This window comes from Camelus dromedarius, chromosome 28, assembly GCF_036321535.1.
Source record: "Camelus dromedarius isolate mCamDro1 chromosome 28, mCamDro1.pat, whole genome shotgun sequence".
NCBI lineage: Eukaryota > Metazoa > Chordata > Mammalia > Artiodactyla > Camelidae > Camelus > Camelus dromedarius.
In genome coordinates, this window is record NC_087463.1 from 6,041,154 (window position 1) to 6,057,976 (window position 16,823).

At 40.1% G+C, this 16,823-nt stretch overlaps 1 protein-coding gene across 1 annotated transcript; it reads right to left on the reverse strand.

Moving 5' to 3' along the window:
- Positions 1-8,338: 8,338 nt before the first annotated feature.
- ATP5F1A (ATP synthase F1 subunit alpha) lies at positions 8,339-16,792 on the reverse strand. Its single transcript, XM_031441983.2, has 12 exons — positions 16,650-16,792; positions 15,006-15,084; positions 13,805-13,974; positions 11,929-12,102; positions 11,670-11,836; positions 11,322-11,470; positions 10,653-10,804; positions 10,317-10,541; positions 9,690-9,797; positions 9,431-9,575; positions 8,695-8,845; positions 8,339-8,560 (listed from the first exon to the last, which is right to left on the reverse strand). Exons 1-12 carry the CDS (start codon positions 16,707-16,709, stop codon positions 8,479-8,481), a joined length of 1,662 nt encoding a protein of 553 aa, XP_031297843.1. The 5' UTR covers positions 16,710-16,792; the 3' UTR covers positions 8,339-8,478.
- Between the last annotated feature and the right edge of the window lie 31 nt (positions 16,793-16,823).

Sequence of the window (16,823 nt, forward strand, 5' to 3'; positions counted from 1 at the left end):
TATTTTGACCCAACAATTCCATGCTGAAGAATTTACCCTTCAAATATGTCCTCACATGTGCAAAATGAAATATGTGTAGTTATTTATAGCAGCGTGGTTATTCTAGCAAAAGATTTGAACTCAATGTCATCAGTGGAGAAATAGCTTAATAAATCATGATATATCTATACCGTGAAATCATATTCAAGCATTAAAAAAGTGAGGAGGCTGTGCGTTTTGATACGGAACAATCACCCAGATAATTAAGTGGGAAAAAAAACCGAACAAGATGGAAAACAAACTGCCGTTTGGGAGAGGAGGAAAAGGAATAGACACACACACACGTTTTAAATAATCCCTTGTGGGGAGGGGCAGGGGCAGAGGGACATAGCAGGGAGGGTGGCCTACTTTTCACTTCATGCCTTTCTGAACTTCTGACTTTGTACAATATGAGTTTATTTCAACCTCCCCAAAATTAAAAAGTAAACTCTTCATTATCATTTTTTAACTTCTGCATAATTTCCCATCAAGAGGATATGCCAATACTTCCTTAGCACTTCCCTAATGCTTTTAGAAATATTACTGTGATAAAGATCTTGTATATAAATCTTTGTTAAAATTCCTCATGTGGAATTACAGGTCAAATAATATAACCTTTTTTCTAGGTTTTTGAAATAAAACTGTCAAATTGTTTTCCAGGAAAGTTGTGGAAGAAAGGGAGGCTTCCGCAGAGGGAATTAGGGATCTTGTCACTGAAATAGAATAAATGGATGGTGGGTGGCAAAAAGAACAAATGCCCACTAAAATCACCAATTTTCCTTTCACATGTTTTAAACTCTGATCTCTACATCCCTCTTCCTCACCTTCACCAATTCTTAGTTTGTCATTCTTTCTTCTTGTCTCTCCTCTCCTCACAAAGCCACGTTTCCCTATTGCCCATCAGAATTAAGTCCCAAATTCCCCAGAGTGTGTCTCAAGATCTTTCCAACCCTGACCTTTCCCACTTCATTCACTGGCTTTCTACCATCCCCTCAGCCCAGGGCAGTCAGGCTTTCTGTCCTGCCATCCCATCTCTGCTCCTGCTCCGCAGGCTGCCTGGGTGCTCGTCCTTCTGCTCAAGTTCCAGCTCATCACCGCTTCTCCAGCCCTCAGGTCTTATCACTTCTTGAATTTCTAGAACTTGTCATCCTTATCACACAAACTAGCCCTTAATAAAATATGATTTATATCCTGATGTTCTTTTCTAATTTGTTTCTCTTGGATGGTTTACCTTCCCAAGAAGACTGCAAAGCACCTCAAGATAAGGATGGTACTTTCTCATGTCCTCACATGGATCAAACAATGCTGAGCCAGCCAGGGAATTCAATATGTTCTCTCTGAGTATCAACAGTAGTACTAATTTTTACTTCAGCTCCCATAGTCTGATCCCTCCCTTCCAGGAGGCAGGGGCAAAGCTGGCCACGTAGCGAAAGCAAGGATCCCAGGACCAGGACCTGGCCAAGCAGAGGCCACGGCACAAAAGCACCAGAGGGCAGGAGCGCGTTGTGTGATTAGAACTGCCAAGTCAGTGGCAAAAGCAGAGAGGCTGGATTTTGTCACTAAGATTAGAAGCTGAGTACGCTGAGCAGTGGAGCAGAGGGTCAGAACAGGACAGGAATAGAACACAAAGGGAAAGCTTCCAGGAGGCTTCAGTGCACAAGGGCAAGCTGTGTGGTAGGTGAAGTCTGCCCTGGACCAAAGCAAGGGTTAGAGTGGTACCACTGCTGGGGCCCAGAGCGGTCACCCACCCCAAAACCGTGCCTCAGTGGAGTTCATTATTTTGAATTAAAGTTACCTAAGAAATTGAAAATGCAAGGACACTTTGACCATCCTCTCAACCTCCCTGAAAGCAGGAAATAAATCTTCCATTTGAAAGGTGCCCTCCTGTACCAAGAGGTTGAAAAACATCCTTATCACCAGCGACAGGGAATTCAGAACCAAGAAGCCTGTATAAACAAAATTTCTGTCTTTAATTTACTACCCCAAGACCAAATTCTGTTTAGATTCACTTATTAAGCACTCAAAGCCTAAGTTTCTTTGTCCTGTCAATTCCTCAAGTTTGTCTAAAAAGTATAAAACCTGACTGCTTTGGCTACTTATGTCCCAGTCTGAGACCTCTGTGCGCACAAATTAAAATCTGTTAGTTTTTCTCATTAATCTGTCATGTGTCAATTTTATCAGTAGTCCAGTCAAAAGTGGGGGAAGGGGACAATTCTCTCTCCTTGACAACCTTTTAGGATTGGAATTTTCATAAGTGAAAGGGAGTGAGGTAAGAAACTCAAGAGGGTATGTTCCTGGTCGAAGTAGTTGAAACATGGAAAAACTTTGACAGCCACTGTCACAGAAGACAACCTAGTGCATGTGGGGCTTTTTTTTTTTTCCATCAAAAGCCATCATTTAAGAAAGTGAAAGGCTAAAGAATAGAAGAGGAAATTTACGATGCATCTGTCCTACAAAGGACTCATATCCAGTATGTATATACGTATCTATGTGTGTGTGTGTATATATATATATATATGTGTGTGTGTGTATGTATATATATATAACTTGTAAAACTGAAAACAAAAAACCAGGACTATTTCTAGGGCTGGGGCAGGAAATACACAAGGTAAGGTAAGCCCAGAGCATCTTGTAGTGCCAAGAAACACACATGTACACAAACACCTGCTCAACTGGGGGCACAGCAAAGGAACACATGAGCCAAGTGAAAGGGCCCCCAGTGGCCAAAGCTGAAACAATCTGAAATAAGACATATACTGGATTATAACCCCAAGTATAAAACGATTAAACATGAGTCCATACGGATCTAAATAGGTACCTGAATACATAACTGAATGAAGAATATACAAATCTTCTGTGCAGAAGAATTCCAAATAATTTATGTAGATACTCTACCTTCAAGCAGGTGAGCATAATGTCCCACCCCTTTAGTGGGAGGTATGAATAGTGATTTCCTTCCAAAGAATACAGTGTGGAAGGAGATGGAGGGGAGAGTAACCTTACAGCAGAGAAGCCTGACAGACGCTACCTCAGGTCAGTGATCAAGATGAATGTCAACAGCGATAATTCATGTTGAGAGTATGTACTCCTGATATCATGTGACAAGAATGGTACTTTACCTCTGTAGTCTTCCCTAATTGGAAAAGATACATGCACCCCAGTGTTCATAGCAGCACTATTTACAATAGCCAAGACATGGAAACAACCAAAGGTCCACTAACAGATGAATGGATAAAGAAAATGTGGTAGACATATACAATGAAATACTACTCAGCCATTAAAAAGAAATGCTATCTGCAGCAACATGAATGGATCTAGAAACTATTATACTAAGTAGATAGAGAAAGACAAATACCATATACCACTTACATGTGGAATCTAAAATATGATACAAATGAAATTATAAAACAGAAACAGACTCTCAGACATAGAAAACATTTTATGGTTACCACCAGGAAGGATGGGGGTGATAAATTAGGAGTTTGGGGTTAGCAGATGCAAATTACTATATATGAAATAGATAAACAACAAGGTCCTAATATATAACACAAGGAACTATATTCAGTATCTTGTAATATACCATAATGGAAAAGAATGTGAAAAAGTATATGTGCATGTGTCTGTGTGTCTGTGTACAATTGAATCACTTTGCTGTATACCAGAAAATAACACATTGTAAATCAACTATTCTTCAATAAAAAAAAATTTTAATAACCTAATTGATATCCCTCAAAACTAACAAGGTCATTACAAACAAGGATAGTCTAAGAAACTGTCACAGTCCAGAGGAGCCTGAGGAGATGTGATGACTAACATGGTATCCTAGACGCCACCTTGGAACAGAAAAAGGACATTAACACTAAAAAAACTTCATGGGGGAGACAAAAGTAAAAAACAAACAAGGAAACAGCTAAGGAAATCTGAATGACGTATGGACCTTAGCCAATAACGATGTATCGATATTGGTTCATTAGCTGTGACAGTATACCACATGACTGTGCCATCACGAGGCCTCAGCTCAGGAAGGTCTTCAGGTCAGCTTCCATTCACGGGCCAGGGCTATGCCGGGCCTGAGTTGATGCCTTGGTCAAATAAAATAGCTTCAGACAGAAACTGTGGAAGCCATCTTTCTAAAATAGATCTTTGGGATTTAACTGGCTAAACGCAGGACCCTGGGGGAGCACGACTGAGGTCAATACTGCATGTTGGTGTTGCCCTGCTAACTATGCCTGTGCAGGAGAGTTAATACAGCAGGGCTGGGGCTGCTGCTATCCTGAGAAAGCCCGCTTGCAATGTTAGCCCCTGACTGACGCCTGGGAACTTGATTGGTAAACAGTTCCCAACATTGACATAAAAATGTTGTGCTTAAAGCTATTTGTACAATGTGGCTTACACTGAACACCTGCTTCCTTCTGGGAGTGTGGAATTTTGGTACGTGCTAGGCAGACGGTGCCCATGTGACCAGCCCCAATAAAACCCTTGGGCACAGAATTTCCAATGAGCTTTCTTGGTGGACTGCTAAAATTCACTGCTGGAATATTTAAGTGTCCTGTGTGAATCCCCTAGCAGAGAGCTCGGAAGCCTACACCTGGTTTCCCCTGATGTTACACCAGGAGCACCTTTCCATTGCTGACTTTGCAATCTATGGTTCACCCTCATATGAGAAGGAACACTTCCCTTGAGAGAATGCCAGCTAGTAAATGGAGAAAGGAATTATAAAATCCCCATTTTACAACTCCCAATGTTATTACTATCCTTCAGGCAAGAATCAATAGATCCTAAAACTACTCAGTAAAACATGCTGGGGGAGAAAATCAGAGAAATTTTAATATGGACTGCATGTTAGTGAATTAATATTCATTTTCTTAGGTGTAACAGTGGTTAATTGTGATTATAAAGGTGAGTATCTTTTTGGCTTCCAGTTTAGTGTTTTTTCACCCCATTTTTAATTGAAGTATAGTTGATTTACAATTTGTATTAGTTTCTGGTGTACAGCATAGTGATTGTTATTACATATATATACATATATATATATACATACATACATACACACACTCTTTTTCATATTCTTTTTCATTACAGGTTACATGTCATTGAATACAGTTCCCTGCGCTATACATAGAACCTTCTTGTTTATTTATTCTGTACATGGTAGTTTGTACAAAGATGAATACCTTTATTCTTAAGACACAGATGCTGAAATTTTTTAGCCAAAGTATCAAAACTGTCAGGATGCCTGCAACTTTCAAACGGTTCACCAGAAAAATAAATGAAGTAATGATGGAATAAAGCAAATGCATCAAAATATTAACAAGTGGTGTATACTGAGGAAGAGTAAGTGGGTGTTAATTGCATTATTTTTTCAACTTTTCTTAGGTCTGAGTATTTTCATAATCAAAAAAAAGTAAAGGAGTTAATTTCCAAAATACACAACTCAATGCCAAAAAAACCAAAACAACCCAATCAAAAAATGGGCAGAAACCTCAACAGGCATTTCTAAGAAGAGATACAGATGTTCAACATCACTAATTGCTAGATAAATGCATATCAAAGTACAATGAGGTATCACCTCACACCAGTCAGAATGGCCATCATCAAAAAGTCTGCAAATAATAAAGGCTGGAGAGGGTGTGGAGAAAAGGAAACCCTCCTACACTGTTGATGGGACTATAAATTGGTGCAGCCACTATGGAAAACAGTATGGAGATTCCTTTAAAAACTAAAAATTAAGTTACCATATGATCCAGCAATCCCATTCCTGTGCATACATCCAGAAAAGATGAAAACTCTAATTCAAAACATGCACCCCAACGTTCACATCAGCAATGTTTACAACAGCCAAGATATGGAAGCAACGTAAGTGTCCATCAACAGATGAATGAATAAAGATGTGATACACACACACACACGCACACATACACACACTGGAATACTACTCAGCCATAAAAAATGGTATGCTGCCATCTGCAGCAACAACGAATGGACCTAGTGAAGTCAGAGAAAGACAAATATTGTATCACTTACACGTGGAATCTGAAAAATATATAAATGAATTACAAAACAGACTCAGACAGAAAATAAATTTACGGCTACCAAAGGGGAAGGTGGGAGGAGGGGAAACTACTGTGTATAAAATAAACAAGGATTTACTGTCTAGCACAGGGAACTATATCCAATATCTTATAATAATCTATAATGGAAAAGGTTTTTAAAAGGAATATATACAACTGAATCACTTTGCTGGATACCTGGAACACAATATTATAAATCAATTACTTCAATCAAAAAATAAAAAGTAAAAAATCTACCTCTTGCTGAAGGCCAATTCCTCCATGAACTCTTTTCTAGTTCTACCAATATTTATCTTTAATCCAAATGGCACTTTGTACTGGCAACTTACTGCATCTTATTTGTATTTCTATGTGGTAGCTACACAGTATTCACTACATTACTAGTACCTTACTAGTACATTACTAGTACATACTACCTCTCATCACATTGGTCTAAGCAGTTAACGAGAGATGGCATTTGAACCTCAGAATTTGTTGCTCCTGGTTCACTGCTGCAGCAGAATGTGCTGGGCTTTAGCTCAGTAAAATCAAGGAAAGGGCCACACAGCTTAGAACTGTTGACGTGTTCTAGCACAACTCTTAATTTACATGAACAAAGCCTTAAACGACTTACCAAACTCATACAGCTTGTGGACAGTAGAAACTGAAATCCAAATGACTAGACTCACAAAAATTCTTTCAGTATCAGTATTGTCTCACATTCATTGGACAAATTAAAGTAGAACAATTTAAAAATATTCTGTATATAAAAACATCCTACCAGGACTCAGAAAGGAAGGTAAAAATAAGCATTTCAGCTTTCATCAGCTCACAAAGAAATCGTATTTAAGCAACATCTCTCTTTATCCCAATTGTTTAAATTGTAATGATAGAGAATTGACTATGGTGAGGTGTGTGACAACATGCATCCAAAATTCTTATTAGGTGAAATCAATAGATCACACATAATGTTAAAGTCAAGAAGTAGCACAATAAAAACCGCATCATGGAAAAAAAAAACAAAAACAAGAAACTGCATTATGGAGGTAACTGGCAAAAGAAATAAATGACCAGAGGTTAGCTGCTGTTAGAAAGCAGGAAGCAGCTGGGGAGGGACAAGCATACCACTATTTCTCATCAACAGCCTTGACTTTTTTCTTCTTTAAATCATAAGCCTGTGTTAACAATTTAAAAATATATAGAGCCCAGAAAAACCTCAATGTGGGTGAAACTTAAATATGACTGTCATGACAGGTATGGTGGGGGCTAAAGGGAGCTGAAAAAAACTGGATACACATATGGAATAAGTGGGGGGAAAAAAAAAAAAGACTTCTGACCTCTAGACAAAAATACAACTCCACACAGATTATGAGGGTCAATCTTATGTGTCAACTTGGCTAGACTATGGTATCCAGTTTTTGGTCAAACACCAGTTTTCATATTGCTGTGAAGGGATTTTTTTAGACGTGAAAAACACTGAAAATGCAGTAGACTTTGAATAAAGCAGACTATTCCCCACAGGGGTGGGTCTCACTCAGTTGAAGGCCTTACAAGAAAAACCTGAGGTCCACCGTGGGAGGAGGAATTCCACCTCCAAGTGCAACTCTTCCCTGGGTCTCCAACCGGCCCACCTACCCTTTCAGTCTTGCCCACCCCTATAATGCTCTCTACACATCGACATTTGTTTCTCTGGAGAACCTTAATACATGGATTAAGCTCTTGTATGACAAAAGCAAACTTCAAATTCTTGGTAGAAAATAGTCAGCTGTCTTTGTGACTGTAAAGTAAGACTAAAAAATGCTAACCGTGAAAACTAACTTGATCACATTATAATTAAGAACCACAGCTTATGAAATGTACATTAAACAAACTACACAATGATACTAACAGGTGTTCACAATTCTGTTCAGTCTGGTATCTCCTTCTCAGTGTTTGCCCTGATCTTTTATTCTTCACTTAGCTCTTTTTTTTTTTTTCATTTCCTTGAGAATTTTAGTCACCCTTTCTCACCTCCATTACCTCTTTATGCAGATTAGTCCTCTGCCCAGAGAAGCCAGTCAGGCTTTTCAACATTATCACATATGTACTTTGCCACATAATTTCTCTTCAATCAATCACAAAGCACTCCAGAATCTTGCAAAGAACTTGTCTTGAATATCACGCAGGCTTGCTGACTTTAATATTTAAATAAAAAATGTTAGGAAACATGTTTACCAATTCCTCAAAGTAATCTCAGTTCTTCTTAAAGAATCACTCAAACTACAGAAAACTGCCCAGGCAGTACGGAACCTTTATTTTAACGTTATCACTGTACATCTGCAGTATGGAAGTATTCCTTTTACAAATGAACTGATTACTAGACGAAACAATGACAAAACCAAACTGGTATCTGATGTGAATCCATAGGAGTTTAAGCTTCAAATCCAGCCAAGAAGTTTGTTACAATCTCTTTCAGTTTTGCATCTGTCTCTTCTGAGATCTTTCCATCAGTCCTATTTGAAAATAAAAGCAAATCAGTTCTGACCTGGACAAAAATTTGACTAGCCTAATTACAGAATTCCAAAGGATTTAGTAAGATTTTTTAACTTAAAACCTACAGAAAAGAGGACACTGACTGTGCTCATACCTGATTTTGCCCAGCAGGGCTTGGTGCTGGCTGATAACGTGAGACAAGAAAGCAGTCTCAAACTTTGTGATCTTGCTGGGCTCCAGCTTATCCAGGTACCCCCTGACGCCCGCATAGATCACGGCCACCTGCTCTTCAATAGCCATGGGAGCTGAAAAGAAACAAGTGAGCTGCTCAAATGCCACGTTTCCAAAACCAGAGAAACTTACTTTTTCCTCAATTAACATGTCTCTACAGATCGCCTACTTTTACAACTGAGAAACTGCATTAGTCCTCCTGCCCATCTCCCTCCCCTGGAAATGGCTTTTCCTCGTATCTGTAAGCCTTGAAGTGTAACCTCTGGGCATAGTCCATGGGCAACTCTGTATCATCTGGCAGCATTTGCATTGTTTTAGGTATAGACAATTTGCTTAAATTTTAGAGGAAAATAATACAGAATAACATTCTTTTAAATCTGGCACCATCCACACTCAGACAGCCCAGGCAGCGGTGATGGAGAGGAATAGAATCTACTGTTTTAATTCCCAAAAGGTATTAGCATACCTCTTTCCCGGTTATTCAGCTCCTAGCGTTTACACTCAAATTATAAGAACTGTACTTCAAGTAAGTAAAACAGGCATCAAACACACTCAAAAGGCAGTGCCTCTGATGAAAGGTAACAGCACATATTACGGTTTATAAGGAGCTACATGATCTCCCCAAGCCCTCACTTGACCAGAAGAGTAGCCCGGCTCACCATACTGGCCCTGCTTCAGCAGCTCCGTCAGGCGCACACCGCGGCTCAGGAGCTGCTGAGTGGCAGCGTCGAGGTCAGAACCGAACTGGGCAAAAGCAGCAACCTCACGATACTGAGCCAACTCCAGCTTCATGGTACCTGCCACCTGAAACACAGAAATGGTTAACCCACACAATACAGGAAAACCTACCACAATGACATGCGTCACCATATAAATACACTTTGATTTTTAACCTAATGACAAAGTGATGCAAATTACCTGCTTCATGGCCCTGGTCTGGGCAGCAGATCCGACACGGGACACAGACAAACCAACGTTGATGGCAGGACGGATACCTTTGTAGAACAATTCTGTTTCCAAGAAGATCTACAATGTAAGGAAAATACACGTTTATTAGCAAGCTTAAAGAAATCATTTTTTTTTTTCAAAACTAAGTCACTGCAGCAAAAACTGAAGCCCAAAAACCCTGAGGAAGAAGACTAAGCGTCTTCTTATGGTGAAGAGAGCCCCCAAATCTTTCACAGCCCAAATCAACCTGCATATTCTATTGCTGAGATTAGGAGAGAAGCGTGAGATAAGGGGAAAAACAGGTATCATATTTATACTAAAATAGATACACGTGAAGTGATGTGATCTCTCTAGGATTCACTTCAAAACTATCTAAGGAGGAGAATAGGGAGTAAAAAGAAGGCAAGAATGAAGCACACCATACCATGAATGGATAAACGGGGGAGACACATGGGGTTTCATTACACTATTCTCCTTACATTTGAAATTTTCCTTAACAAAAAGTAAAAGGCATTTAACAAATTAGTTTGTAACTACTAGCAATGCCTCAGAATCACCCAAAGCTTCTAATGCTTATTTTAATCATAAAAATAATACCTGTCCATCGGTGATGGAAATGACATTCGTTGGAATGTAAGCAGACACGTCACCAGCTTGGGTTTCTATGACTGGTAATGCAGTCAGGGAGCCTCCACCAAAAGCATCGTTCATCTTGGCGGCTCTCTCTAGCAGACGGGAGTGCAGGTAGAACACATCCCCAGGGTAGGCCTCACGACCCGGGGGTCGGCGGAGCAGCAGAGACATCTGACGATAAGCGACAGCCTGCGGTACAGAAAAGGGTTGCGAGGTTCCCCAATTAGACACAGTTACACACACCAACCATCGCTGCGATGCAAACACACAGACAGATTCTAAAAACACATTTCCTTTGACCTGTTTGGATAAGTCGTCATAGATGATCAAAGCATGTTTGCCGTTATCTCTGAAATACTCTCCCATAGAGCACCCGGAGTAGGGCGCCAGGTACTGAAGTGGGGCGGCGTCAGAAGCGGTAGCTGAAACCACGATGGTGTACTTCATGGCATCTGGGAAAGCAGGAGATTTTAAGTTTTACAAGGTTATCGATACTATGATTTTAAATTAGAAACTGCTATAATAAAAATGATCTAAGGGCTTCACTACTAAGTTATTTACTAGTAACCACAGTCAAATTGCTTCTACTATATAGAAACTAACAGAACCTTACAATTTACTGTTGTTTCATGCTGCTGTTTCACTCCTGCTTTATAGCAATTTACACTAGTAGAAACTTCAGCTCATTAGGAAATAATTAAAAATCAGCCTTCATTAAGAATGAGCGTCCCATACAAGATCTTGTGATAGCTCACAGAAGAAAAATGTGACAATGAATATATGTATGTTCATGTATAACTGAAAAATTGTGCTCTACACTGGAATTTGACACAACATTGTAAAATGACTATCAGTCAATTAAAAAAAGTTTAAAAAATCTTAAAAAATAAAAAAATAATTCCTTAAAAAGGAAAAAAAGAACAAGCGTCCCAGATAACAGCAGTGAGACTGAAGTTCTTCATTTAATACCTGCATCTGTAAGTCTCTTCACCAACTGGGCAACAGTGGATCTCTTCTGACCAATAGCAACATAGATACAGTACAGCTTCTTCTTTTCATCAGTTCCATCATTGAATCGTTTCTGGTTAATGATTGTGTCAATAGCAATTGACGTTTTGCTTTAAGAAGAGAAAATAAACATAAATCTTACTAAATACTTCAAAAGATTTCCCAGCTTAAATTTTACTGCTACTAATCTTCATATCCCATTCCACTCTCTCCTGTACATCCAAAGCATTTATCATTCTAGGCCTAAAAAGTAGTCTTTCTATATATAAAATTTTAGTTAGAACTTTTAACAAGCTATTGAGTCTTTACCCAGTCTGTCGGTCACCAATAATCAGCTCACGCTGACCGCGACCAATTGGCACCAAGCTGTCCACAGCCTTAATGCCAGTCTGCATTGGTTCCCGCACAGAGATTCGAGGAATGATCCCAGGGGCTTTCAGGCCAACTCGCCTTCGGGTCTTGGCACCAATTGGACCCTGTGAAACAATAAAAAGAAACTCCAGAACAATCAGTTTGGCCATTTGTCAAAAGCTATCACCACAGCTAATAAATGTTAAACCTAACCTACCTTTCCATCAATGGCATTACCAAGGGCGTCCACTACACGACCCAACAGCTCCTCACCAACTGGAACGTCCACGATGGCCCCAGTTCTCTTCACAATATCTCCTTCCTTAATCAGTTTATCATTTCCAAACACGACAACACCGACGTTGTCAGGTTCCAAATTCAGAGACATACCCTACATAAAAGACACAATTGAACATTCATGAAGCTTGAGGGGTACTTATTCCCATACACCTACACTACACATTAAAGCGGCTAGGGGAAAACAGTAGTGCTGTTCTTTTAGATCTGGCTTACCTGAGTATTTTCCCAACAATCTTAAGACTTTTAAAATAGCAACATGTTCCCTTGAACGGTATCACACATTACATTATAAACCTAATGTGTTCCTTATCACACCCTCTCAGAACTAAAAGCAGCAAAGAGATTGGACAGCTTAAGCTTCTCCCACTGCATGTACTCTGACTATGGTGGTTTCCGAATTGAGTGTCCAGTATGAAATAAAGCGCTCAACATCAACTGGAAATTTAAGACACACTTGATTTACATCTGTGAGAAGCTCTATAAACAGTTTTAAAAAATTATCAGAACCTCTACTCACCAGGTTAGTAGAAAGTGAAATTTAAAAGCTACCTAATCAATAACGAATCTTCACAATATAATAGTCCTGGGTCATCTCTCCTCATTAGTCATATTTCACAATGGTTAGACTTAAGATCCCTAAATCACGACTGAAGCTAGAAGGCTAGTCCAGGAACCTGAACCTGGTCAGTAAGGAAGCCCTGGAGAACTACTCCGAGTAAACACAGAGGAACATCACAGAACATCACTGCAGGTACAGAATCTTTACTCTGTATCTCTGATGTTCAACAGCTGCCACTAACCACATGTGGCTATTAAATTAAATTAATAAATGCCACATTACCACAGCCAGAGAAACTTACTTTCTCCTCCAATTATTAACATGCCTCTAAATATCACCTACTTTCTCAGCAAGAAACTCTACATTTTACATTCAGTAGCGTCATACCTATCTCAGTTACTGTATTTAAAACAACACAGACATAGAACATTTCCATCACTGCAGAAAGTTCTATTGGACAGTACTGGTCCAGACTCTTGGATCTCAAAAGCTAAAAGGAAACTTAGAGCTGATCTATTTCAGCCTTTCCTTTCAAAGGCAGACACAGTAAAGATGAGAGGTTAAATTTTTAGCCAAGGCCTTATAGCCACTGATAAAACTTTTGGCTCTGTAGTCTTCCACACTTTTACATACTGGATACTAGCAAGACGACCAAGATGACCTTTTCTCCCGTCTGTTTGATTAGTGGATAATTTACTGCCCTGGTCCGCACGGATATTATGCCCTGCGTTCTTCAGAGAACCCATGAGTCCTGCAACTTTCATTTCTCATCCCACTGGCCAACTAGGCTCAATCTAATAGAAAAAAAAGTAGATCTGTATCATCAGAGAGCTTCTGAGAGCTATACAACTAACTGACCTCTCAGCAACAATAGTCTAATTTTACTAGATATACAAAGTCAGTGACTTCCAACTTTCCACCAGAAATGAAATTATCGGAAGTTATCAAACACTTTTGTGTAAGATCTTAATGGCTATAAAGACCAGGCTCGAACTTCTTAGAAACTGGCTCAATTTTATATTTCAGTTCTAGTGGTTACAATTTATGTGTGTAAATCAGTCCCTTTGAGTAAAAAAATTTGATTTAACCCAAACCCTCTATTCTTTTCATAATCTACAATGACAAGAACAAAACCAAAAAACACTGAAGCAGACTGAGATTCAAAGTTAAAAAAAATTAAACCTGTAACTAAGATACCAATGCTAAAACATCAAAATCTCCTTTTATAATTTACCTTTAAACCTGAAGAAAACTCTACCATTTCTTCTGCTTGAACATTTCTCAGCCCATGTACACGGGCAATACCATCACCAATACTTAAAACACGACCAGTCTCTTCAAGGTCAACAGAGGTGTCAGCTCCAAGAATACGCTCTTCAAGAATAGAGGACATCTCTGCAGTGCCTACGGAGAGGACAATTCCGTTACAGAAATAACCTGCTATCAAGATCTTTTCAAAACACATTTCCCCAATAACATAAAAACTATAGTTTTGTGATCATAATAATCAAGTTTTGTGCTCTAAAATCTAACATACATAATTCTATTCAAAAAGCTTGATACCTACCACTATGAAAATGAATCTAAGTGTCAGAGAACTTCACCAAATGTAAACCAGATTTAGAAGTTAATCAAATTAAGCAATACTCTCGTAATAAATATTTTCTATCTTCTAATCCTTTGGTATAATCTCTAGGGAACCTACTTATGTAGAAACCTGAATTTTTGGCTAAACTATTAAAAAAAAAGGTATTTTTAAAATGCAGTGTATTTAAAAAACCAACTGTTAACAAAGTATAAGTACAGGTGCCCCCTGTTTTTCGAGAGTTCTCTTTATGTCATTTCACTTTTACAAAAAAGGGTAATTGCTTCTTCACTTTGAGGGGGAAACCTGTGTCTTCCCTTTAGCAGGTACCATATTCTTCATCTCATCATGTGGGAAACACTTCTTTATTTCAAAAGCCCCAACCTACAGTGTCTTCCTATGCTCACCTTCCCACTTCTCTATCACATTTACGTGTGCAAATTGAGACATCCAGGGAAAGGCTAGCAGTTATTGTCTTTGAAAAACAGAGATAAAAATTACTTGCTTTTTGCAATGTTTTTTAAGAGAGGCAAAAACAAATCTCTCACAGATCATAAAGGGAGTCCACAGCCTGATATACGATGCTCTCTATTTCCACCCAAGGGGCATTCATTACCAGGAAAAAAGAAGCTGTACTAACATCAAGAGAGAAATATATAACTACAGCTCATTTTCAACAGAACAAGAGACCCTACCAAGTCAGAGCTAAATGGCACATCACAGGTTAAGAATCTGAGATTCCATGGTAACTAGAGGAGAGGGAGGACTCACTCACAACAGTTACAGAACTTAATTTTTCATTCAGTGACAAGGTAGTAAGCATGGTGCGGACCCAGAAATAATGACCTACCGGTCTTCTGAAGACGAGTGTTAGACGCGTGGAGGTTCCTTGCAGCAATGAAGGATGATCCCAAAGCATTTTTGGAGACCTAGTGCAAGAATATTTTTTAAAACTTGATTTTTAAAAAAGCCTCTATAAATCTAGCAAGCTTAAACAAATGCAGGCTTGGTTTCAGTTATCAGTGTAAATATTATACTCAAAATAGTCTCCTTAAAACTGAGTTAATCACATAGGAAAGTACTCTCCTTATATGTTAAAATCTGTTATCTGATGCTGTTCCTGGTACACTGTAAGTATGCTATAAAAAGCATATTTTAAGAAGCAACAAAGTATCTTTCTTTTTAAAGGCATAAGATAATATTATTTTGATTTTAGATACATTTCAATTGAGTTGTAGAAATTCTCAATTCAATAAACTGCTTCCTAGACAGGGCAAATCTCAACAGATTTCCTATTTTAACAACAAAAAAACTGCAAATGTTACTACAGTTTGGCTAGGAACTAAGAGATATGGCATATGCACTTTTTTGTTGTGGTTTACTGCCTTCAACAAAGCATGCAGCAACCTGGACCCTGACTTCTCCTTCAAGCTGTAATGCTGTGGTTGGTCAATGTCAATTCCTTTCTTATAAAGGAGTTGGATGAAATCGTTAAAAATGCTGTTTTGCTAACAGAAATCCAAGATGCTACCAGTGGTTGTGTTAGGGCAGTAAAATGGCCAATGTTTATTTCACCTTCCAAATTGATACTGCTCTTAAGATGAAAAAACAAGCAAATGTGAAGTGTCTACACAGGACCTAAGGGTTATGATAGTCTTAACTTCAAGGGATGTAAGTAATGAAGGGCATTGACCTTCACGGGTATTTTTCAACCTATGCTCTATTTTATTTTACTTCAGTTCACAATCACTAACGACTCCTCAAGGACGAAGTCTTAGAACATGTCAAAGCTCCACAAAGCAAAGTCTTTCTGCCAGACTGAGACAACTTAGAACCTAGCTCTTCAGCTGTCAAGGTATTGGCCACATGAAATGCACACTTGCACCTGTACGGTGTTTTCACGATCGTCTCAGTATTCAGCACTGAAAGATCACCTACTGGAAAACCACCTTCATTTATCATTTATCATTCAGAAACCCCCTTTATTTATTGCCGCCTTCTGAACCGACCTCGGGGCAGAGGTGAAATACCGGGGCCCGCTGACCTTCATACAATGTCAGGTTCCCCTAGCTCGCTTCGACCAGGGCTGACAGCAGGGCTCTGACCTTCAGCGAGTAAGTCCTACGGAATTAGCGGGGCCGAGTCTCGCCCTCCCCGTGCAGGCCTCGGAGAGCTAGCGCCCCAGTCCTGACCTTCGTCCCAGGCCCTTCCTGGGCCGCTCTCGAATGAAGACGGGAGACTTCCTGAGGCGTCATCTCTGGGCAACATGGCGGTCACTGTCTCCTCTGTACCACTCTGCACCCTCCCGCACCGGAGCAAGCAAAACGGGCCTGCCGCCCCCTACCTACCCAGGCCAGCCCGAGCGCCCAGCAAGGCAAGATGGCGCCGCCCGCCGCAGCCCCTCACCCTCCGCGCAGAAAGAGCGCCCGAGGCCGTGCACCACCGCCCGCAGCGACCGCCGGCCCCCTCCCTCCCGCCGGCCCCTGGCGCTCACCAGCCCTGCCCGCCGAGGGAGGGCGCGGGCCACGGCCGCGGCGACGCGCACGGACAGCATCTTTGCAGGTCCTCCGCAGGTGCTACCTCTGCAGCCGCAGCCTCAGGACTGACTGGGACAAAATGGCCGAACGGCGAGGAAGGTCAATGCAGCCGGCTCGCCTGACCCGGAAGT

What these genes read in the sequence shown, in the direction of transcription:
- ATP5F1A (XM_031441983.2), bottom strand. Translation starts at nt 16,709, where the DNA reads ATGCTGTCCGTGCGCGTCGCCGCGGCCGTGGCCCGCGCCCTCCCTCGG. An exon ending in GTAATGCCATTGATGGAAAG is followed by an intron (nt 11,837 to 11,928) that starts GTAGGTTAGGTT and finishes ATTGTTTCACAG; the next exon opens with GGTCCAATTGGTGCCAAGAC. An exon ending in GCCCTGCTGGGCAAAATCAG is followed by an intron (nt 8,561 to 8,694) that starts GTATGAGCACAG and finishes ATTTTCAAATAG; the next exon opens with GACTGATGGAAAGATCTCAG.